At 37.3% G+C, this 26435-nt stretch overlaps 1 protein-coding gene across 5 annotated transcripts in view; it reads right to left on the reverse strand.

Moving 5' to 3' along the window:
- The window catches only part of SUGCT (succinyl-CoA:glutarate-CoA transferase), a 438252-nt gene that overhangs the window by 223345 nt on the left and 188472 nt on the right, over nucleotides 1–26435 (reverse strand). For 4 of the 5 annotated variants that reach the window (XM_058180303.1, XM_058180299.1, XM_058180298.1 and 1 more), the window contains 3 exons: nucleotides 22750–22821; nucleotides 19028–19125; nucleotides 12240–12342 (listed from right to left, as the gene is read on the reverse strand). In XM_058180303.1, coding sequence (XP_058036286.1) covers nucleotides 12240–12342; nucleotides 19028–19125; nucleotides 22750–22821 — 273 coding nt within the window. Of the gene's footprint in view, nucleotides 1–9424; nucleotides 9473–12239; nucleotides 12343–19027; nucleotides 19126–22749; nucleotides 22822–26435 lie in introns of those variants that run through there. The other variant, XM_058180301.1, reaches the window with a different exon arrangement.

Here is a 26435-nt window from a genome sequence, read left to right on the forward strand (position 1 = left end):
AGATAAGATTGATATAGACGCAAATATACGGGCAGACCACAATCCGATAACGATGGCATGGAAAGGCCAAAGAAAAAGAATGAGATGGACATTAAATCAAAGCTTATTAAATGAGAAAGATTTTATACAATATATGGAAAAAGAATTGACATTTTTCTTCAAAGAGAATAGAAAAGAAGATACATCATTGCAAAACGTATGGGACACCAGTAAAGCATATAAAAGAGGCTTGGCAATGACTTATGCAGAGAAAAGAAATAAACAGAATAAACAACACAAAGGAAAATAGAGGAGGAATATAAGAAATTAGAGAAAGATTTGCAAAAAAATCCACAAGATAAAAATATTAGAAATCTAATGGACTTGAAAAAACATAAATTGAGCTTAATTGAAAATGAAGATTTGGCAAGGAAAATAAAATCAACAAAGCAAAACTTTTTTGAAAATGCAAATAAACCAGGAAGATGTTTGACATATAAAATGAAAAAGGAAAAAGAAAAGAAATTGATAACTCAATTACTAGACCAAGATGGAAAGATATGCTATCGAAATGAAGAAAAGAAAAAAAAATTGAGGAATACTACAAAAAATTATACCAGCAAGAGCAGATACCAGAAGGAAAAATAGAACAATATTTGGGAAAGGCAATGATTCCTAAAATACCAGAAGAATTTAAAAAACCACTAGAAGAAAGAATATCAATGATGGAATTGATAGAGGTGATTAAAAGATAGAAGAATGGAAAAACCCCGGGACCAGATGGATTACCAGTAGAACTTTATAAAGAATTGCAAGATGCGCTAAGCTCCAAAGTCATGGATGGAGGCATATATAACTCTTAAACCAAAAGAATAATTAGATTTGCAACATTACAATACAAATCAGATTTGTAACAAATTATTTGAGGTTAGAACAAGAAGCAATGGGTGGAAACTAATCAAGGAGAGAAGCAACTTAGAACTAAGGAGAAATTTCTTGACAGTTAGAACAATCAATAAATGGAACAACTTGCCTGTAGAAGTTGTGAATGCACCAACACTGGAAATTTTTAAGAAAATGGATAGCCATTTGTCTGAAATGGTGTAGGGTTTCCTGCCTGGGCAGGGGGTTGGACTAGAAGACCTCCAAGGTCTCTTCCAACTCTGATGTTATGTTATGTTATGTTATGTTATGTTATGTTATGTTATGTTATGTTATGTTATGTTATGTTATGTTATGTTATGTTATGTTATGTTATGTTATGTTATATAAAGAATTATAGACCAATTTCACTACTAAACACAGTTTATAAAATATTTGCATCAATTATGTCAGAAAGATTGAAGAGTTTGCTGAATGAACTTATACATTCAGACCAAAATGTTTTTTTGCCTAAAAGACAAATTAGAGATAATATATGGATTATATTGGATACATTGGAATATTATGAAATTCAGAAAAACAAATGGCATTGCTATTTTTGGATGCGCAGAAGCAATTGATAATGTGAATTGGCAATTTATGACTACACAATTACAAAAGATGGACTTTGGGGATAGATTTGTAAACATAGTTAAGACTATATATAAAGACCAATCGGCAAAGGTAATTAATAAATGGTGAAATGACAGAAAAAGTAGATAGCAGAAAAGAAACTAGACAAGGATGTCCATTATTTCCATTGTTATTCATTTTGATGCTAGAAGTTTTAAAATAGAAAAATAAGACAAGATAAAGAAATAAAAGGAATGAAAATTAAAATATAAGCTACAAGCATTTGTGGATGATTTAGTATTCAATATGGAAGAACCAATAGAAATGTGTCTAAAGTTAATGCAACAAATAGAGGAATATGGAGAAGTACCTGGATTGAAAATAAAGACAAAACCAAAATTATAGTTAAAAATATGAGAGAAAAACAGAAGAAGCAACTAATGCAGTATCTAGATATTCAAATAGTGAAGAAAGTGAGGTATCTGGGCATTCAACTAACTTCAAGATGTATAACAATCAAGGAAGATAACTATTACAAACTGAGGAAACAAATTGAAATAAATTTGGAAAAATGGAAAAATCTGCAATTATCATTTATGGGAAGAATAGTATTAATCAAAATGAATGTACTGCCAAGAATTTTATTTTTCTTTCAAACAATTCCAATAAAATTGGAGAAGAAATATTTTGAGAGTTTGAACAAAATGATATGGAAATATATATGGCAAGGGGAAAAAAGCAAGAATTAATATCAAATTGCTTCAAGACTCTAAGACTAGAGGAGGATTTGGTTTACCAAACTGGGAACTTTATCATCAACTAGCAATGTTAACCTGGGTTAAAGAATGGATTTTATTGAGAAATACAAGGCTGTTGACTTTAGAAGGACATGATTTGCAACTAGGTTGGCACACTTTCTTATGGTATGGCAAAATTAGGATACATGGATATTTTCAGAGACACTGTGTAAGAAATGGCTTGTTAACAGTATGGGAGAGAGTGAAAGAAAAACATTATATGGAAATACCAATGTAGCTTTCAACAATAGAAGCGCTGACACATCCAAATATGATTAATATGAACAATATTGTACGTTATAAAGACATTTTAACTGAGAAGGGAGAGTTAAAACAGAAGCAAGACTTAGAAAAAGAAGGGATTGAGATTGACTGGTACACAAGATTGCAAATACAATCAAGATATGATAAAGATTTGAAACAATATGGTTTTAATTTGGGGGAATCAAGAGTTGGATCAAGAGATATTGACTGGGAAGAATGAAAAAAATGATTAAAAGATTGTATAATTACTTACTGCAAATTAGATTAGAAGATGAAGAAGTAAAAGAGACAATGATAACATGGGTGAAAAATTTTGGTTATGCAATAGAATTAGAGAATTGGCAACAATTATGGAAAAGGAACTATAAATTCACAATGGCAACTGCATATAAAGAAAATTTATATAAAATGTTTTATAGATGGCACATGCCACCAGAAAGGCTAGCAAAAATGTTTAAAGATAAATCAGGATCATATTACCATATGTGGTGGACATATACAGAAGCAAAAAAACTATTGGTGCAGAATACAGTCTGGTTAAAGGAAATGCTACAAAAATCTATAGAGTTAAAGCCAGAGATCTTCTTATTGGGTATTTTGCCAGAGAGATACAGTAAAGAAGATATGTATTTAATTATACACATAATCACAGCAGCAAGAATTGTATTTGCGCAAAATTGGAAGATAGAGAGAAACCCATCAGATGGTGAAGTAATAAAAAAGGTTTTAGACTGTGCGGAAATGAATAGATTAACCTTAAGAATAAAAGATAAAGAGGAATCAGTGTATTTCAAAACATTGGAAAGATTCTATGTATGGTTAGAAAAAAAGATATGAATAAAAGACGATAGATAGATAAACTATGTTAATAATGGAAAATTAAATGAGGAAACGACAAATAAGAAATAGAAATCCAGATATCACCAAAGTAAATGGAAAAGGGGGATGGGGGGAAGGAAAGAAGATCATAAATATAAATGTACAATTATGAAATGATAGATTGCGTAAAATAGAAAAGAAACTGAAAAGAAAGTATATAATATTAGAAAATTGGAGTTGTTCAGTTACCAAACAAGGGAAATATTGAACAATAAAGAAGAAAGAAAGAAGAGAGGAATAGAGGGTAAGATAGAGGAGGAGAAGGAGAGAGAGGGATGAGGGAAGGGGAAGGAGAGGAAGATAGGGTAGGAGATAAGGTGAGAAAGGAGGGAAAGAGGAAAGGAGTGGGGAAGAGGAAGTAGGAAGGAAGAGGAAGAGGAGGAGGAAGAAAGTAGGAGAGGTGAGAAGGGAGGGAGGGACAAGTGGAGAAGAAGGTTTGCTGTGAAAAAAAGGGAAAGAAAGGGTAGAAGAGCAACTCCAAGTAGAGTTATAGAGTTTATTTTGAAGTAAAGCATTAGAAAAAATAAATAACAGTTTTCTTTAGTGGGATCTCCATTACTGCAAAGTCCTTGTTTAGGTCTCCTCATCCATTCCAAAACTTCTTTTAATTTTTTCCAAATAAAAAAATCAGTCAATATTTTTTCTGCCTCTTTTAGACTTCTTATTTTGACTATATTCTTTGCAACTGTTTTTTTCTTCTCATTCACTAATGTGTGAATTACTAATGAAACAGGGAAAATATGATCGTTGATACTCTACAATCTCTCTATGGTTTTGACAGCACCAATCATTAAAGATTTTGAGTGAGTTAAGAATCCAAAGTCCGTAATGGTTTTCTTGTTATCTGGACACTATTAGAGGGAGCACCAGGAGAATTGTGTACCTTAGGCCAAAGTTATTGAGTTATAAGGTTATGTCTCAACTCACTGTGTGGCAATTATATTATTTCTCTCTGCAGTAGCTAGGAACAGTACAAGGCAAGGCAATCAGAATTATCAAAAGATTTGGACAACTTTTATATGAAACAAGGTTTAATTTTCTAACTTGGAAAAAAAGATGATTGAAATATATCAAATAATGAAAGACAAAGATAAAATTGATAAAGAGAAGGTTTTCATCCTTATTCAAAACACTAAGTTAGAAGTCCCCAAATAAAACTGACTGAAGGAATATTGAAATAGAGAAAAGTACTTCACATAGGGCAAAATCAGTGGAATTCATTGTCATGGTAGTTCATTAACCTAGTTATTAATGTGCCTTCAAACCACCAATTACAAGAGAGAAAGGCTGAAAGAGGTATATGTCTCCAACAGGTCTGGTTATTGTGAGAAAGAGGCTGGACTGAGATGAACACTGACTTCATCCAAAAAACTATTTTTATGTTCTTATCTCTCGTTTTTTATTATTTTCCTTTAAAGTTATATCCAAATTAGATAATTGGTTTGGAAATTTTCCTACCTGTCTCATTCCACTTGTAAAAACAGTATATACATGGCACAATTTAAGAGCATATGATAATTTCAATAGACCTGCTCTAGTGGTTAAGGGACCAGGCTAGAAACCAGGAGATTGTAAATTTTAATTCTACTTTAGGCATGAAAGCCAGCTGCATGACTTTAGGCCAGTCACTTTCTCTCAGCCATGACACCAGGCTGGTGAGTCAATTCCTGTGACAACTAATGGATCCACAAACAGCTGATCTATAAAAAAGATCCTGTGGTTGCAGAAAAACACTAGGATGAGAAAAAAGAAAGTTTACTAATCATATGACGCATAGTTTGCAAAAACTATGAGAATGACTACCATTTTGTCTGTTTCCAACACAAGTTAAAATATAATGCCAAGACTTGTTAACTTGAGCTTGTTCAAAATAAATGATACTGAACAAATCTATATAATACAGAAGAAACACATTTAGAAACATAACAATACATATACATGCATGCAGAATCTTAATCCGTCTAGTCCAGGGCTACAGAAAGTGCAGCCCTAGGGCCATTTGTTCTTGCCAGCATTCCAATTGCAGTCATCAGAGTTGATAAGACTAAAAATATTTGCCCTTTTCTTTTTTGCAAATATTGATATTTTGGAAGAGCCTTAAAGAGTAAAATGGGAATCCTGAGTGCTAAAAGGGCCTCTGTGGCTCAGACTGGTAAGATAGTCTGTTATTAACAGCAGCTGCCTGCAATTACCGCAGGTTCAAGCCCCAGCAGGCCCAAGGTTGACTCAGCCTTCCATCCTTTATAAGGTAGGTAAAATGAGTACCCAGATTGTTGGGGGCAATAAGTTGACTTTGTATATAATATACAAATGGATGAAGACTATTGCTTGACATAGCGTAAGCCACCCTGAGTCTTCAGAGAAGGGCAGGATATAAATGCAAATAAAAAATAAATAAAGAAATAAAAATCTTGGTCCTGCTACTTTTACAAGGTAGTGCTCAACCTGTTATGCAAAAATTTGTGGCCTTCCAGCTACACTCCTGACCTAGCTAAGACTGCTAAAGATCTTGCTTCTCAAATTCATTTTGGTTGGAAACATCCATAGTTATACTCTAGACTCTGAACAACATGCAAAGCAGCTGCTGCAGAAATTTCAGCCTTTTTATGTTGAAGGGGGAAAAAAACTAGTACTGGGCAATATACATGGGTTCATGAATGAGAAAGATTCTTATTTTAGTCTGCAGGGAACAACATCTGTGCTTGTAACTGAGGATGGCATGTGTACTGCACATGAGCCAGTCTATTCACACAGCCAGTGAAACCAATTGTGGAATCAGCAAAGGTTGTAAAAGATGTCCCATGACAGGATGGGAATAATCAGAGGGAGAGAAGCAGCATTTTTTTCCATAGCTACATCCCACGTTTCCCATCTGTATGGGTAGCTGCCATACAGATGTGCCCTGACAATGAAACAGGTGGTTTAGAATTAGCAAAGCCAGCTAACTTGGTAACATCTCAAAAATAATCCAAATTAAAAACAAGGAGGTTACTTTTTAAACTATTTCACTATTTCAACTTCGTACTTTCTGGAGTGTAGTATAGATGTCCTTTTTGGAAAAAAAGAGGAGGAACTGAACTGGACTTCTGGGAGTGGAAGAAAAGTTTCCTGTATTACAAAAAAATGTTAAAATTAATTTTTATGGCAAAGTTAAGTTGGAGAAGTGTTACTAAACCTGGCTGCCTGCCACAGGGTGGAGTTTTGTTTTGGTATCCTTTTAGAGTCTGCAGGTGTTTGGCACATAGAGGGAAACAAGGACAGCTGTGATAGTTCAGAGTTGCTATTCCCCTCCCAATATTTCTCAGAAGTGATGCAGTGTGATGATGTCTTAAGCCTGGTATCTTCTACTTGTGTGGCATGGCTAACTTGAAAAACTTTGCATATTACACTATATAAAGGGAAATACAAAGCTCTTGCAATAGTCAATTGGCAATGGCTGTCTAAAAATATTGTACATAGTGCATATTGTTGTGATAGCTGCATCAGGAACTACATCCTGTCAATATAGGATGGACCGCTTTTTAAATTAGTTTTCCATGGGCTCTTCCAAAATACTTGTATCTGTTAAGTATAAATTGGTATGTAAGAAAACATGTTTTGAAGTTTAAGATATCCTGCATAGCTGGCTTGTTGTCTTCTTATGAGAAAAGGAAAGAAAGAAGAATAGGGCCTATTTAAACCACATTAAAAAGAAAATACATCACAATTTGCTTATGTTCCCAAATTCTGAATTCCATAACAAATTCCTTTGAATAGGTAGACCAGAGTCACCCTGTGGAGGAGAAGGGTAGCATAAAAGTTTAATAAATAAATAAACAAACCATACTGGTATCAGCAGATGTTGGAAAACTGCAAACCAGGCTGAAAGAAGGAACCAAGGGTGGACCTAACTGGACTCACTGTGCAGCTGCAAGTGGCATAAGCTGGACCTTCCTCAAATACCAGGAAGCCTTATCTGGTCATTCCTGAAGGAAGGCAAACAATTTGCTGAAAATCTTATAATTAGGTAGCAGACAAGCAACTGACTTTAGCTATACATGAGTGGTTCTGGTTGCTTAAGTCTAACAGCAAGCAACTGAATGTTTAAACTAGCCTTTTCCAACCCCATACCTTCCAGATGTGTTTGGATTGCAACAACCTCTAGGTATGCTGGCAGGGATTCTGAAAGTTATAATACCTACACATCTGCAAAGCACATGAGCAAGTCTGATTTAAAGACTGTTGGGAATTCTTTTAATGCTGAACATAAATCTTGGACTGATTAAGGGCCTGTTTAAAAACAAAGTTTGGAAATGCCTACTTATTTAAAAAAAACTGCATGAAAATGGCCATCATTGTAATTTACTTAATTGAAATATGTTCTACATAATATGTGCCTTATATGTTAACCAAACATGTAAAATTGTTAAATTGCCCTGATTTAATATCTTCATTATTTCTTTTTGCAACTGAGGACTACATTCATTCATTAAAACATTCAAATCTATCATCCTTTTTTTCTGTTTTACTTCAGTTTGGTACAACTTTGGCAAAACTGTTTTAAAAAGTTTCCTAAAACTATGGAACAAATCTTGAAAATGAATATCCTTTAAAAGAAAGAAAAAATCCAATCCATCAATAATGCCTATGCTATGATAACCAAATACAATCTGATAAAAGCCAGAATATTCATGCTTCAAATAAATATTTGTATAAATGGATGTAGTATATATGCATGTATGCCTGGGTGTATGTGTATGTATAATTAGTTTAGGATGGAGGTTGGATACTGAATGGAAAATATGCCCCACACTAAATATTCCCACACCCGTTAATGAAATTCCAGGAGAGAATTCATCTTCTTCAAGGAGAAAAACATAAATCTACTTTCTTTTTGTTCAGCTTTCCATCTGTAAGGATGAACTGATATCTGGATACATTTTCTATTCCTTTTTGCTTTCATGTGCATGATAATTAGAGCCAATTCTCTGGTTCTTTGGGGTTTTTTGTTTTTTAAATATCCCTTGCATATATGGTACACAAACCCAATTTAAAGCTGACACATTTGCTACTATAAAGTCCTTTTTCCCCGTAAAATTTTAACAGGTAAGAAATAATGTTATAAAGATGTAAGTAAATTATGTCCTTTGTTATTCTCTCACTAGATTCTTGTCTATCTCGTATTCAGAAGATTATACTGTAGAAAATATTGCTTTTAAAAAAAATAAGCAGTGAGACTTTTGCTTCTCTTCAAGCTTCAAAAGAAAAAAATCTAAAACAAATAAAATATTGTTTTTAGATTTAAGTATCCTATTTCTGAGAGTAAACTTAATTTCAAAAACAAGACAGAAATGAAACAAGGAGACAAACATTTCAGGAGTCTCAGGGAAGAGTTCAAGTAACTTAGAACGGAACTAAAACCCAGTAGATGTCTTTATTCTACTCTGAGTCTTGTAACCACTTCCTAAATCTCTTCCAAAATTAAACCCAGTGACAACATGACTATCAGGAAGTAAGTGCAATACAAAGGAGACCTCTTTTAAACAGTGAAATATCAACTGGGTTAGAAAATGCCTTATACTTAAAATCAAATATATGCAGATACACTATGTCAGTGAATTGTATGCAGTTGAATCAAGAAATACATTTTGCAAAAGTTCCTAATCTATTCATTTTTCATTGTTTTGCTACAGTCAATCAAAGAAAATTGAACAGCTGTCAGAAAACCAAATACTTTAAATATGTAAATGTTATTACTGTACTTTTTGCCCCATAAAACGCTCCTGACCCTAAGATGCACCTAGATTTAGAGGAGGAAAACAAGAAAAAAAAATCTGCCTCTGCCTCCCAGCGTCCATCCGGTATTCATCTGGCTAGCGTCCTTGAGGCAAACAGCCTGGTCAGCTGCCTCTGCTAGGGAACGCTGGAGCCTTCACCTCTGAGCAGCTGATCGTCAGTTGGATCGGCCTCCCAGAATACCACCAATCAGCTGTTCCAGACGGCGGGAATCGCTGCCATCATTTGCCGCTGCTGCCTTTCGCCCATATTCACTCCATAAGACGCACAGACATTTCCACCCACTTTTGGGAGGAAAAAAAGTGTCTCTTACAAGGCAAAAAATACAGTACTTTCTACTTAATCAAATTTGTCTTAAAATATGGTAAATTCAATTTGAATCCTAAACTCCTTTAAAAGTCAAAGTCATTTTTTTTAGCAATCTATACCAATTTTTATATATCAGTTTTAAAAAAGGTATTGGAAGAAAGCATGCTATACTAAATTTTACTTCTTTTTCACTACATCATGGGTAATTTAATCCAAATGCAACTCACAGAATACATATTCATGTAAATACTGTGACTAAAGCATTTTGTCTCTCTCCTGCAACCCAATGTGATTATTGTATATAGCTACTTCCACCAGGTAGTAACCAATATTACCATTCTCTGACATGGTAGAAAATATTCTTCCTGTCTTTTCCAGCTTCTAAAAACTGTCACATCTTGGAAGGTCTCCACTGTTAGTAATTTGAATTCCTTGATTGCTTAAACAGTTAACTGTACTGACTTGTGGATTTTTAATTTCATTTTTATTGTATTTCATGTTATAAATTGCCATAGGACAGTTTTCCCATTGGGAAGACATAAGTGTATATATTGTTATCTGATATAAAAAGACAATTTTATTTCAAATTTTAATGCATACAAATGTGGCTATTTTATTTGGACAATCTGGGAAGCAAATGTTTTTCTTTTTCAGAACAGATGAATAGATGTGTCCTTATCATATGATGAATCATAGAAAATGTTAGCATCTGTAAAAAGCCTAATAAGAAAGAACATCAAGTGGTGGAATGGAGGTGAGAGAACAGATTGAAAATACTGAAGGTATTCAGGGTCCTTAACATAAATTTGGAAGTTGAGTAATAATTGAGTAAAGCCGGTATAGAAAGTATGTACAATAGAAGAATTTCTGAAAGAAGCTACCTTACTCTCAGTTTAACTTTTGAATTTCACCTCTCACAAAATTACAAATATTTAGTTTTTCAGTCTGTTGCATACATAATTAATCACCTTAGCATAACTGTAGATATGAACACTTATAAAATTATCTGCATATCTCAGTATTCAAAATCTGAGGCTTAAATATATGGAAATTTCTAATGTGTAAAAAATGGCTTTCTTACTAATAAGGCAATATACTTACTGCCCTTTCTCTTCCCATAAATGACAATGTAGTATCTACTGATACAATTCTATTTTTATAGAAATCAATTGTAACCAACAAACGCCCTTCATCATTATCTCCAGACAAGCAATTTACACACAAGAAAACAACTGCTGCAAATTCAGTACACATAGCCAGGAGCTTCAAAATTGGATAGAATGATAAGTCAGCATTTTTATAACAACAATTTACCTTCTTAATGACTATTTGGGGAGTATATGTATTGAAACAAGGTAATACTTTGCCATATAAAGTAATAACATACATGTAGCCAGTAAAGGAAAAATGTCATGTTATTCTTGTCTTTGAAGTTAAAAACACTGTAACTTTTAATCACTGCCATCTGTCTTGTGGGGCAGATTCTACAATATAATAGGTAATAATCTTTTTTTCTCTTTAATGATTACCATCTTCTTTTTATTGGCTGTGGGAGTCTTATTTCAAAACAATTCTAATATATCTTTGACTACCTTTTTCCATTATGCATTTTGCATATAGAGAATATTTTTATTTAATTAAAAGGTGCTTCTGTTTTTGCTTTAGTTCTTGCTGTTTACTCTAGCTAGTAAGTTGTTATAAAATATTCGTATTAAGAAGCAATATGCTGCTAAGTATAGATCTGAGTAATTTGAGGAGTTAATAAAATTTCTGGTTTTAGAACAACACATCCAACAAGTTTTCTGTGATATTCTTAGTAGTAATGGTTGCTTCTCATATAAAATAGAAAATATTGAATTAGTGCCTTATTAATGTAACCATGTTAACAATGAGCGATTAAATAATAATAGAGTAAAAAATCTTTTTACTCATTTAATCTCTAAAAGTGTAGTCTAATGTCATTATAATTTAAAAATGAGTATCAACATCAAATGAGTCTCCTCTAGAAAAAATAGGATGAGTTTTTAAAGTATGAAAGTACATTTATTAATAGAATTTTAGGTAAAATGGAAGTATTAAAGAGAATTTGTTTCATTATTCCTATTTGTGAGTTCTCCATAGATAAAATCTTCTTTTTGTCCATTATAAATACATTAATATATTTAAACTTGAGCTTTTCAAGTAAGAGTTAACTGTAAAAGTAATTACATTTTACATGATTATGAATCATAGCAGCTGACAACCAGCAAATTTGAATACTTTGGATTGGATCTCAAGGAGAAGGTGTCAGACATAGGGGAATGGAGAATGCTGATCCACTGAGTGGCTGACAATGTCAATCATGGATTCAAACAAGACCCAACAGCCTAATGTTTATAATGCAAAGACCTTAATGTTAAGTCATTAGAATGTGGTTTAGGACCCTGTAAACTACCCTATGATATAAAATACATGAGTTTTCATTTTTTAAAATGACTTTCACAATGTCTATAAAAGTTATTTTAAAAGTGATGTTAGTTTTAAACTGGGGAGGTCAGCTATAAAGATTATTTGGTGATTTTAAAGTAGTTTATTTGCTCTCAGCCCAACTTATCTCGATGAGGGAATAAAGGTAAGGTGCTTTGAATTCTCGGAGAAGAGATAAAATATATATCAAACATTACTTAATTAATAGTACCAGTGATAGTAATTGAATATTTTAAAGAACATACAGCATGTAAAAGTGTTCCCAAGATAACTGACCTGAGGATCTGAAAACACCTGCTTCATGCTGTTGATTGGACCGTATGGAACTCCACTGCCCTCAAAATGGTCTAGCCATTTGGAGGTTTCTTCTTGTAAGAACCTAAGAATAAACAGGAAAAAAGAGTAAAAATGCATTTTAAAAAATAGGGATTAGTAGCAGTCAATAATGCAATAAAAATGTTCTGCACATGTTCCTCAGAAATAGAGAAAACCAAGCCTGGAGGCAAAAATCATGGTTAGACTGACTTCCAATTCTATCTGATTTTCTGATGCAAGCCAGCAGTGATACAAACCAAAATTATCAGAAGTTTCAAATAGAAGTCAGTATATTTCCTTCCATTCTTAATTACGGTAATGAGCTTCACATTTTTATTATATATTTTTAGTTTTTCACAACAAGAGATAGATGTGATGTGGTTAAGAGCCATATACATGAAAAAACTGTTCTATTTTTAAATACAATGCTCCAATTCAAAGTCTCACAAAGTGTTTTCCCCTGCTACATCTGAAACATATGTCCCAATTAAAAACCACAATTGTTGGTCAGATGGCAATATTGATTATGTGTTTAAATGTTGTATGACTGTAATATTTGTCCCAAGGTCATCCGGTTGGAAATCAGATACATTATCCTTATCCTGCCTGAACCAAAATTCCACTCTTTTACTGCATTGCCTTCTCAGGACCACTTATATAATTATACTTTATCATCATATTCACATTGTTAGATACACATATCCTGTTTTTGTTAGTACAATGCGACTTTATCCTTGTGAGATAAGAGTTACTGGTAACAGCAATTCATGCACTGTTTTGAACAAATACAAAGATGAATTAATATTACGTCTGAAATCCTACATGTTACTGAATTTAAAGACATATATTTTAAAGTATGTCTGTAATATTAGCATTTTACAATCAGGGTGCCCAGTTTGCATATCATGAAAAGCCAGAATTGTTGCTTTTTGTAATGAATGAATGAAACTTGAGAAATTCAAACTTTACTAATTTCTAAATGAGTTGACTGATAGCTTTCTGGTGAATATAAAATCCTGGATTTTCATGAAATATCTGGAACACAGTTCTTGACTGTTTTTCAGATTTATTATTTATTTATTTATTTATTTATTTAATCAAATTTTTATACTGCCCTTCTCCCGAAGGACTCGGGGCGGTTTACAGCCAGATAAAAAGAACAACAGAATAAATACAGAATAAAATCATATCTAAAAAACTTATTCAATTTGGCCCGGATTAAAATATCTTTAAAACAATAAAACCCATTAAAATTAAAACCAAATAAAATCTAAAATCCTATGCCAGTCCTGCACGGATGAATAAATATGTCTTCAGCTCGCGGCGAAAGGTTCGAAGGTCCGGAAGTTGGCAAAATCCTGGGGGAAGTTCATTCCAGAGGGTGGGAGCCCCCACAGAGAAGGCTCTTCCTCTGGGGGCCGCCAACCGACATTGTTTGGTGGACGGCACCCTAAGGAGTCCCTCTCTGTGAAAGCGCACGGGTTGGTGAGAGGTAGTCGGTAGCAGAAGGCGGTCCCGTAAGTAACCCGGTCCTAAGCCATGGAGCGCTTTAAAGGTAGTAACCAGCACCTTGAAGTGCACCCGGAAGACCACAGGTAGCCAGTGCAGCCTGCACAGGAGTGGTGTCACATGGGAGCCACAAGCAGCTCCCTCTATCACCCGCGCAGCTGCATTCTGAACCAACTGGTGCCTCCGGGTGCTCTTCAAGGGGAGCCCCATGTAGAGAGCATTGCAGTAATCCAAGCGGGAGGTAACAAGAGCATGAGTGACCGTGCATAGGGCATCCCGGTCAAGGAAGGGGCGCAACTGGCGAACCAGGCGAACCTGATAAAAAGCTCTCCTGGAGACAGCCGTCAGGTGATCTTCAAAAGACAGCCGCCCATCCAGGAGAACGCCCAAGTTGTGCACCCTTTCCATCGGGGCCAATGACTCGCCCCCAACAGTCAGCCGCGGCTGCAGCTGACTGTACCAGGGTGCCGGCATCCACAGCCACTCTGTCTTGGAGGGATTGAGCTTGAGCCTGTTTCTCCCCATCCAGACCCGTACGGCTTCCAGACACCGGGACAGTACTTCGATAGCTTCGTTGGGGTGGCCTGGGGTGGAAAAGTACAGCTGCGTGTCATCAGCGTACAGTTGGTACCTTACCCCAAAGCCACTGATGATCTCACCCAACGGCTTCATATAGATGTTGAACAGGAGGCGAGAGAATCAACCCCTGCGGCACCCCACAAGTGAGGCACCTCGGGGTCAATCTCTGCCCCCCTGCCAACACCGTCTGCGACCGGTCGGAGAGATAGGAGGAAACCACCGATAAACGGTGCCTCCCACTCCCAAACTCCCCAGCCAGTGCAGCAGGATACCATGGTCGATGGTATCGAAAGCCGCTGAGAGGTCTAATAGGACCAGAGCAGAGGAATAACCCCTATCCCTGGCCCTCCAGAGATCATCAACCAACGTGACCAAAGCCGTCTCCGTACTGTATCCGGGCCAAAAGCCGGACTGGAACGGGTCCAGATAGACAGTTTCCTCCAGGTATTGGGGTAATTGACGTGCCACCACACTCTCTACAACCTTCGCCACAAAGCGAAGGTTGGAGACCGGACGATAATTTCCTAAAATAGCTGGGTCCAGGGAAGGCTTCTTGAGGAGGGGTCTCACCACCGCCTCTTTCAAGGCAGCAGGAAAAACCCCATCCAACAACGAAGCATTAGTAATCTCCAGGAGCCAGCCTCGTGTCACCTCCTACATGGCCAGTACCAGCCAGGAGGGACACGGGTCCAGTAAACATGTGGTGGCATTCAACCTCCCCAACAACCTGTCCATGTCCTCGGGAGCCACAGGGTCAAACTCATCCCAAACAGTCTCAACAAGACGAGTCTTCGACCTCCCACCTGGATCTACCCAATTTTGATCCAACCCATCCCGAAGCTGAACGATTTTATCGTATAGATAACCACTAAACTCCTCGGCACGTCCTTGTAATGGGTCATCCCGCACCCCCTGTTGAAGGAGAGAGCGGGTCACCCGAAACAGGGTGGCCGGATGGTTATACAGGTAGTCCTCGATTTACAACAGTTCATTTATTTCAACAGCCCATTCAAAGTTATAACAACATTGAAAAACACTGACTTATGACCAGTTTTCACATTTACAACCTCTACAGCTTCCCCATGGTCATGTGATCAAAATTCAGATGCTTGGTAACTGATTCATATTTATGATGGTTGCAGTATCCAGAGATCATGTGATAACCTTTTGCAAACATCTTATAAATAAAGTCAGTGGAGAAGCCAAATTTACTTAATTATGGGGTTATTAACTTAACAACTACAGTGACTCACATTACAACTGTGACAAGAAAGGTCATAAAATGGGGCAAAATCAACTTCAGTAGCACTTTTGGTTTTATCACTGCTGGCTTGCATCAGAAAATCGGATGGACTTGTAAAAATAAATGAGCAAATTGAAGAAGCTTCTTGAATGAGGAGTGAAATGTTTCAAGGGTTAGGTTCCAGAAGCTGTTTGAAGAAAAGCACTTTTGGGCTATTCAATTATTGGTTACTGCTAAATACTTCACAAACTGAAGAAATCAGAAATTAATACATTTTTTAAAGTTATCTGTCAGATACACCACTGTGAAAAAATTAAAGGCTAACTTACTTTTTTCTTTGGATTAATGTATTTAATTACATGGAGAGCTCTACTGGCTAAATATTAAACAGTACCAAACAGAAGCTTATAATTATGTCATTTTATTTATATTTTTATTTCTTAGCCATTTTAACTAAGCATTTGCTCACCTAAATCTCCAGATCCACTTTTCGGATAAAGTTATGTTTTCTTTTGTTTTTTGTATATGTTTTATTTGCAGTTTTCCTTTAACAACCAACATATTTTGTGGGCAGTGTAATGACTGGGAATATATTTTTACACAGTGCTAACAATAATAATACAATTACATATACTGTACATAGTTTTCATCTTCTAACTTCTAACCTTAACGTGTTTACTATAATTATAATATATTCTTTTATATATCAATATGTATAATAATTCCCCCCCCCCAATTTGTACTTATTTTTTTCCCCACTTATTGGGGTTCTTCTATATCCACCTCTTTTTCTTTAAACAGTAGTGTTCTCTCTTTATAATTCTTTATCACTTTCTCCAAGAATATATTACAACATCCATTAAATTTCTTCATACAATGTGTTTGTTAACCTCTGTTAAGTCACCAATGTTTTAATATTTTAGTATTACTCAGATTCCACAGTATTTCCAATATCTCTGTTTTCTATAAACACCAATAAAACCATTTATTAGTAAAATTTAATTGGTCCCAGGATTATATCTCCGAGTCCCCTGAATTTGTAGTCTTTAAAAGCTATAAATGCCAATATATATTTTTGCACACTGTTAATCATAATAATACATTTAAATATTCCTAATCACAATCTACCACCTCCTAACCTTAGTATATTTATGGTTATAATAAATTTTATTATATATCAATATATGTATTACTATTTCCCCAATTTATACTTTCTGTTTGTTTCTATTAGTTTTTAATATAATCTCCATATTACAAAATATTATGTCTCTATCCGTCATCTCTCAGCCTTTTTAGAATTTCATCTATTGAATTTTTGGTGACTTTTTTGTATTTCTCTCTTGGGTTCCTATATTTCTTTCTAATATTTTTACACAGACTGAATGTCCTCTCTGCCTTACCCCTTATCTTCTTCTGCTGCATCATTTGGATGCCCATCCATAACCCTTTCATTATTTTTGGAAATTCTTCTTTTTTCTCTCTTTGTTCTATTGTAAACTCTTAAGGAATTATCTATTTCATTCTTAGTATTTAATATTATCTTTTCAATGTTTCTTTTTTCTAGTAACTTATTTTGATTTGTCTCCTCCACCACTCCTTCTAATTTGTCTTCTGTCTTCTGACTATTATGTTCATCTTTTCCCACCATTTGTTGAGCATCTTCTACACTCAGTTCTTTACCTTTGGACAATCCCATCATCTCCTTATGATTCTTTGTTTCATGTTCATAAAAACTTTTAGCCATCATTAACATTTCTTCATAGAACTTTATTGTCTCCAGCTGAGTTATTTTGTACCAAATTAATATATTAAAAATTACTCAATATATCTCTAATATTTCAATGTCCCAATATCTTAAAAAAACTCCAAAAAAGTTTTATTATTAATTATTAATAAAATTTATCAATCCCAGAATCATTCCTCCAATCCCTAGCTTTCTAGTCCTTAAAAGCTATAAATATATACTTTACAGTCTTTATAGTTTCCAACTTACACTTTCCCAACTGTCCACATTTTAGAGTCTTATTTGTCTTTTCTTCTTTTTCTCTCCCCCCCCTTTCTTCCCCCCCCTCTTTCTATTGCTTTTCTTCTTTTGCCTCGCAGGATCATCTATCAAATGATGTTAGTGAATCAAATTCAGCTTGGCCCATTAAGGTTTCCCCAAATATTCCAAATCCATCTTTCAATGAACGGTTCAATAAAGTTTGGTATTTATATTTCAGTTACTTTAAAAATCTTCAAACAGCTCAGTAGATATTTCCAAGCCTCCAGATCTCCTACTAAGATAAAATCAAGGTCAAATAGCCTTCCAGGTGTTATTTGCTTTCTCTGCTTTCATCACTTTCACTCAAATTTCCCATGTTGCAGTAATCTTCTTCTTCCAGTAGAAGGCTCCTCTGCTCCCAATTCCAGCATTCAACAGAATGTAAAAGTTAAAACAGCTTTTCAGGAGGGTTAAAGATAGAATTTAAAAAAGCAATTTCTCCCAATAATCACTTTTCACAATGATGTTTGACTTTTTCCAGGCTTTCTGTGGTTTAAAACATCCTTTAAATATTTCTTTTAAGTCTGAGTCTTTAATCTTTAGTCTTTCACTTTAATTTTTGGTCTTTAATCCTTCTTCATAAATCCAATCGCTGCTTCCTTACTATTTGGAGATTTTAAAAAAAAATTTTTTTAAATCTTTGGAGCAAAAGTTGGAAGTTATTGCACTCAGTTCCACTACTCTTTCCATGCACTGCTCCAGCACAAGATCTTAAGTGTCCTGGTTGTCCTGGCTTGTGACATACTATGATGGCTGTCATCCCTGCTGCCATTCGTGGGAGCTTTCTTTGGATCAACAAAAACATCGTGATTTCTTCATGATCAATGAAGTCCCTCTCCTTTCTTCACCACCCCTCCAGGGCGGCTTGACCCCATAGGGTCTCCCGGCAAGCAGTTGCTGGCTGCATTTCATGGAGCCTGGCAGAGCTCCGCTATTTTCTAGCCGTTCCCACCACGACATAAACCGGAGGATAACATTATGTATTATTTATATTGTCTGTGTGTGTCTGTGTGCGTGAACGTGTACACACACATGCATGCACACTCCAATATTTGTTTGTTTCTTGTTTGTATTTTTTTCTTTCTTCCTTTTACTATTTTTAATCATTTTTTCCTGTTATGCCTACATCTAAACTTGCTCAAGAGAAGATTAATTTAGTGACATTGCTTGAAAAAACCTTTGTTATCTGACAATTTTATTAGTACACATTGCCCTGCCATTAATACTAGCCATATCAAAAAAGCTTAAATATTCTTTACAAGATAGTAATCATTTACACGTGACACATACATGCAGAATGTTCAGTACGATTAATTCTATGAAATAAATTTGCAAATAAACGTTTGCAAAATAAATTAAATGTTGAGAACATACCTGGCTGACAATATTCCAATAAGTTCTTTCCTATTTACCACTCGCTGCTGGTTATTTTTGTACTTGGGGTCATGAATGATTTCAGGCAAACTGAGAAGCTAAATCAAATACATTAAAATACATTCAGGAACATAATGCCAGTAAACCTTCTAAGCTTTAATGTAATGATTTATTGTAATGTAATGTAAAACCACACTCCTTAAAATATATTTATATGTATGGTTATTACTGTGTTTCCCCAAAAATAAGACTTTCCCGGATAATAAGCCCAATCAGGCTTTCAAGTGCATGCGCTAAAATAAGCGGGCCCCCCAAAAAATAAGACCTGGGCATGGCCAGCATAGGACCTTCTTTGGTCACCTCATGGCTGCTCAGCCCCTTAATCGCAGCCCATGGATCAGCTAAACCAGTGAGGGCTGGGAGCTGCCTCTTCTTCTGTCTCTCTGGGGACTTAGAGGTATTGCCAGCCTCAGTCCTGCACACAGCGCATTGGGATTGCCTGCTCCTTCTCCCCCTTCTGTCCAGCTGCACCTACTGCTGCTGGCCTTGCAAGAACTCTTGATCAGAGCACTGGCTTTGTGTTGTGTCTTGCCCGCTCTCACAGCAGCCGGGGCCTTCTTATCTGCTTCTGAACACGGAGGAATGTATGCCTCCCGTTCCCAGTCCTGGCTCCATGCCCAGACAAGCTGAAGAGGAGGGGGCACCTCCCGGCCCCAGCCCTGGCTCCATGCCCAGGCAAACTGAGCAGCTAGACCCCTCCCCCTCCTCCACAGCATGTGAGCCTGAGGAAGGTTTATTTCCAACAACTGCTGATTGGAGTGACCCTCGCATCAGAAGACTGGATAGGCGGAGGCAACAGAAGGAAGGGAGGGGCAGGCCTTAATGAGTGCTGAGTCATGGAGCCACACCCCATGGCCTATATAAAGGATCTGCTTTCTGGCAGTCTCTGAGTCAGGCAAAGTCGAACTTATCTTGCTGAAGTCACTTTCTGGTCTCCTGCCTGCTCTGAGGACTTTGCTAGGACTTTGGGCAGAGCTGCAGAGGCAAGCCTGATTCGGATTTCCCTGACCCGGCGGTCAGCGGAGGAGTGGAACACGACACTTTGTCTGCTGGTGGTGCCGTCCCAGCATGTTTTGGAAGGGAGAAGGTGCAGCCGCTGTTGTCCATGCTGGGGTTTGCACAGCAGCAGCGAGAAACTGCAGGATTTTTTTTTAATCTCCCTTCCAAAACATGCTGGAACGGTGCTCTTCAGCCCTTGGCCCTGGTGGGCTCTAGCTCTCATGGCGGCTGTGTGCTTGTGCAGGCTGCTGCTACAAGATAGAAAGTCATGTGGTATGTTGGGATTGCCTGCTCCCTCCCCCATTTCTGCCTGGCTGCACCTGCTGTTGTTGGCCTTGCGAGGGCTCTCCTGGCCAGGCTGCTCTTGGCCATCCTGCAGCTTTGGTGGGCAGGAGCTCCATGGTAGCCCTGCAGTGGGATGAAGGAGGGAGGGGGAGATCGCCCCTTCCTCCATCCGTCTACTCCTGCCTGTCAATTGCGGGGCAATTTTTGGAGCACAATGTTGCAATCCTGGAATATGTTGAAGGCTCGTTTTTGCAATTGGCTTGAAAATGGGGAGCGGGAATTTTCTTGCCTCTCACCCTGTTTTAAAGCTCAGTGCAGACTGAGAATAAGATAAGAGGCAAAATCCCCCCCCCTTTTCCTGACGACTGTTCTTTACTTGGGATCGCACCACAGGTGCATATCCCAAAAATGCTCTATCCAAAGCATTGAGTTTTGCAATCCTGGAATGTGCATCTGTGCAGAACTTCCAAGGAAAGGACAGTGTGTGTGTGTGTGTGTGTGTGAGAGAGAGAGAGAGAGAGAGTTAGAGAGAGAGAGAGAAAGAGGGAGAGAGATGGAGGAGAGGGAGGGAGGGAGGGAGAGGGGGGTAGACAGAGAGAGAGGTCCTTAACCTTCCCTACCCCTCCCAAGGCAAACACATCCTTCCACTAACCTGCTTTTCAGCTACATTCTCCACTGCCACATGCAGGGAAAGAAAAGTAGTCTGTCGGACTACAGTAAAAAAAACTTTCTAACTTTGTGAGATTTTTTTTTTTTTTTGCATGAAGTTGGAAGGTCTGGATTTCTGGTATTTCTTTTTACAATAGTTGTACAGACTTTTCTTGTCATGCACATACAGCGAAGAATGGAGCTGGAAAGCAGGTAAGACATACATCTGCTTCTCCCCGCCCCACCCTTCTCCACCTGCCACCCCCAACTGCATCCATAAAGGGTGAGGGTGGTTAAGTGAGGGGCAGGAAGCCCTGCTATGCCCAGCGAGGGGGGTGGAGAAGAGATGGCAAGAGAAGCCCCATCTCACTCCACGTGTCTCATTTCTCCCCCGCCCCACCTCTCCCCACCTGCCACCCCCTTGATAAAGAGATGTCAGGGAAGGGAAGCAGCCAGGCTGCTATTGCCATTGGGGCACGTGGAGCAAGACGGGACTCTTCTTGCTTTCATTCCTGATTTTTAGCTCCGTCACGTTTCTCACTGTTATGCACAGGGAAACTAGTTGTACCATAAAAAAAAAAAAACTTCTTGCGAGTTTGAGAAGTTGATTGAACTCATGAGAAGTTTTTTTTTTACGGTACAACTTGTTTCCCTGTACCCAACGGCGAGAAATGTGACCGAGTTGGAAATCATATAAGATGGCAAGTGGAGCACCGTCTTGCTCCACGTGCCCCAAAATAATAAGACATACACTCCAGGAAAATTAGGCCAAGCGCTTATCTCGGGGTTCAAAAAAATATAAGACAGGGTCTGATTTTCAGGAAACACAGTATAAACATCATCTCTATATTTCATTCATTTAGTTATTTCAAATATTTCTACCATGACATTTCACTACATTTACAAAACTATTTCTACAAGTCAACAATGTTTAGAAATCTGTATATAATAATTTAATTATATTTGCCACTGTGTTGATAATTTTGATTTACTATGTTTTTATTCTGGTAAGAGTTTTAAGCAATACAAACTTCTTTGGCCTATGGTAGAAGTGGCATAAAAGACCGTTGTTCTGAAGAAATGAAAAATGGTATTGGTACATGTAGCCAATCTGCCACTTAGATATTTTGGTCAATTGCTAAATAATTAGTCCTTTCTGCTTTCTTGCCTTCATAATTTGTAACAAGAAAAAGAAATGCAAAATATAGGTAAAAATAATGAATTAAAGAGTTTCACTTAGGATGACAGAATAACCCTATTAACCTAAATCAGACATTTTTTCCTTCCACAGTTGGGATTTAGGTAGATTTGCAGGTGAACTTTTAATCCTAAATGATACAATTACAACCACTACTAGATTTTCATGTGACAATAATTTCTTCACACTGTAGTATGTTTTAAAACTACACATGACCTCTTGTCACTTTTTGAACAAGTAATAGCACTTAGACTTATATACCACCCTATAGTGCTTTATAGCTCTGCCTGGGTGGTTTACAATGTCAGCAAACTGTCCCCAAGAATCTGGATTCTCATTTTACAGAAAGCTCAAAGACTGAGTCAATCTTGAGCTCTATCAGGACTGAACTTTAGGCTTTGGGTGAAGTTTGCTTGCAATACTGCATTCTAACCACTGCACCACCAGAGTTCCTAATAATTACTCACTAATTGCTAGTAAGTCAGAGAAACAGCTTATTTAAGTCAGTTATTTTGTTTTCTGAATATCATACCTTGCAAACAGTAGCAAATTGTTGATTATTTCCTGCTCCTACTACGATATATCCATCTTTTGTTCTGAAAGCCTGGAGAACAGACAGATCAAATTGTAATTAACACATACATTACATTAATATTTTTTTATCTTTCCTGAACCATCAATTACTTACATGTGCACTTTCACGTTTTGGCAGGTAAATCAACATTTGCAAAATCTAATAATCTGAATATAAAGTGTGAATGAAATTTTATGTCCTGGTCTACTCTTTTCTGAAATCATTACAAACAATTCCTCCAACTATATATCAATTATTTAAATAATTTTTTTGGGGTTTAGTTCCTATAAACAAAAGAAATTAAACAACTTTATTATTTTATGTCAATAAGATTATGCTACTTCAGTTTTAGATATTTTCATCAGTGCTACAATGCAGATATATAAATACACTGAAATTTAGAATCACTAAAAGATGGTCCACATATGCATATTCATCACTTGATAACTAGACCACAGTGATGAGACTTTGTGACTTTGTCTATGAATTTGTCCATTACAATCAGTAAGAGTTTTCACATCATTGAATAATTAAATATAATAAATGTAAGTGGTTCTGTTCATATACTAGTATATATCAAGCAATATGTCATCATTTGATCTGTGTGATGCAAGAATTATTGATTCAATGGGATTTTCTTTTTTCATTCTTGCTGTGATCCATTCCAATGATCATTCAGTGATAAACAAATGAGAATGGAACTCCCTTTCCCATCCCATTGAATTTAAGGACTCATCAGTCACATTTTAAATGACATCTTTAAATTCAAAAAGTCTTTGAACTTAAGATATATAGGGTGAACAGCTGTCAAACTGATCTCACATTTCCAGCATTGGTTTTTCTGGTTGCACGATTGCTCATAATTAAATAGGCATTTTGAGAGATTTAAAACAAAAATACAAATACCTGCTTAATAAAATATATAGTAAGAAGCAAAACCTTTTTCCAGAATAAGACATACAAAAACATGATAATATTCTTTATGGACAATCTCCACAATTTCATTAAAGCAAATGAATAGTGTTTATTTATGGCAATTATTTCATAAATATTGGGCAGATAAAACAGCAGAATTCAGCTTATGTTTAGAATTTATGCTGTCAATACTGATGTCATTAATCATTTAAGGGTTTTCCTACTTGGGTGATTTTGGGACAAGAATAGATTTAAATGGATAAATTCTAAACTGTGATAAATTCATCATGGATTCTGGTTTTGAACACCAGTTAGCTGCCAAACGGCATGACTTGAAGTCCCTGATCACCTGTTACACCGACAACAAACAACACCGGTTCAACTAGGGTGAAGCCAAAGTCACCTGTCATGCCAAAACTCATCAGGCATGCAAATTTATTGAAGCAGAGCATTCTACCAATAGGTCCATCAACAAACACGTTGACATAGAAGCAGCATATGAACTAATAAGGATGTAGGCCATCCGAACACCAACTGATGACAAAATGAACAACCCCTCACCAGTTGAATTCTATATGTCACAACCAGTCACAAGTCACAAAGAAGTCACAAAGTCACAAGACCAGAATCAGTCTTGTGATTCAATGAGTCTTGTGATTCAACCAGTCTTGTACTGCAACCAGTCACAAGACTAATCGATCACCTAGAACCAATATAAATGAACAAGAAACCTTGCTGAAAATGTTACATAGTTTGGTAATGAAATATTCGGAAGCTAAACAGCAAGCTTGGAGAACAGACCAGAGGTGGTATTCAGCAGGTTCTGATCAGTTCTGGAGCACAAGTAGCGGAAATTTTGAGTAGTTTGGCGAACTAGTAAATACCACCTCTGACTGGCCCTGCCCTCATCTATTTTCTGCCTCCCAACTCCCAGCTGATTGGGAGGAAATGGGGATTTTGCAGTAACCTTCCCCTGGAGTGGGGTGGGAATGGAGATTTTATAGTATCCTTCCCCTGCCATGCCCACTAAGCCACGCCCACAGAACCGATAGTAAAAATCCCACCACTGGAGCAGACCCCTGCCAAAAGGAGATATTTGCTAATAAATCAGCAACTTTATTGGGCTAGCACTGATAATAAGGTATTTAGAAATCCCAATAATAGTTTCATTTATGTCCCATGGATGTACACACAGAGACAGCCTGTTATCCAAATATTTGATCCTTTGGTAATAGAAACTTTATTGTACAAGGATTGATGGATTCAATAAATTGTTACCAATTACACTGAAGTATTTTAACATCATGCAATAATATTTCTTTTTTGAAGTCGTGAAGTACTTTCTTTGTATGGTTTTCATTTTAAAATACTGTTCATGATTATTTATTTATTTATTTATTATTTATTTTATTTAATTTTTATACCGCCCTTCTCCCGAAGGACTCAGGGCGGTGTACAGGCAAAAGTAAAAACAACACAATATACAAATTAAAATACCATTTAAAATTAAATTAGCCTGAAATTAAAATTTTCCATACTAAAAACCCCATTTAAAATTAATAAAATTTCCCTTAAAACTAATTTAAGCCAGCCCCGCGCGGATAAAAAGATGTGTTTTTAGTTCGCGACGAAATGTCCGGAGGTCAGGTATTTGACGAAACCCGGGGAAGCTCATTCCAGAGTGTGGTGCCCCACAGAGAAGGCCCTTCCTGGGGCCGCCAGCCGGCATTGTTTGGCGGACGGCACCCTGAGAAGTCCCTCTCATGGGAGCGCACGGGTCGGTGGGAGGCATGTGGTAGCAGCAGGCGGTCCCGTAAGTACCCAGGTCCTAAGCCATGGAGCGCTTTAAAGGTCATAACTAACACCTTAAAGTGCACTCGAAAGCCACAGGCAGCCAGTGCAGCCTGCGAGGATCGGTGTTACATGGGAGCTACGTAGCTCCTCTATAACCCGCGCAGCTGCATTCTGACCAACTGAAGCCTCCGAGCGCACTTCAAGGGGAGCCCCATGTAGAGAGCATTACAGTAATCCAAGCGAGAGGTAACGAGCATGAGTGACCGTGCATAAGGCATCCCGATCAAGGAAGGGGCGAACTGCCGAACCAGGCGAACCTGGTGGAAGGCCCCTGGAGACGGCCACAAATGATCTTCAAACGACAGCCGATCGTCCAGGAGGACACCTGTTGCGCACCCTATCCTTTGGGGCCAATAATCACACTCAACAGCCAGCCGCTGCTGCAGCTGACTGAATCGGGTGCCGCATCCACAGCCACTCCGCCTTGGAGGGATTAAGCTTGAGCCTGTTTCTCCCATCCAGACCTGCACGGCTTCCAAACACCGGGACAGCACTTCAACAACTTCATTGGGGTGGTCCGGGTGGAAAAGTACAGCTGAGTGTCATCAGCGCATTGCTGGTATCTCACCCGAAACCACTGATGATCTCACCCAACGGTTTCATGTAGATGTTGAACAGAAGGGCGAGAGAATCGACCCCTGAGGGACCCCACAAGTGAGGCCCCTCGCGGGCCCACCTCTGCCCCTGTCAACACCGCTCATGCATCGTCAGAGAGATAGGAGGAGAACCACCGATATACGGTGCCTCCCACTCCCAATCCCCCAACCGCGCAGCAAGATACCATGGTCGATGGTATCGAACGCCGCTGAGAGGTCTAATAGGACCAGGGCAGAGGAATAACCCCTGTCCCGAGCCCTCCAGAGATCATCCACCAA

This window comes from Ahaetulla prasina, chromosome 4 (assembly GCF_028640845.1).
Source record: "Ahaetulla prasina isolate Xishuangbanna chromosome 4, ASM2864084v1, whole genome shotgun sequence".
NCBI lineage: Eukaryota > Metazoa > Chordata > Lepidosauria > Squamata > Colubridae > Ahaetulla > Ahaetulla prasina.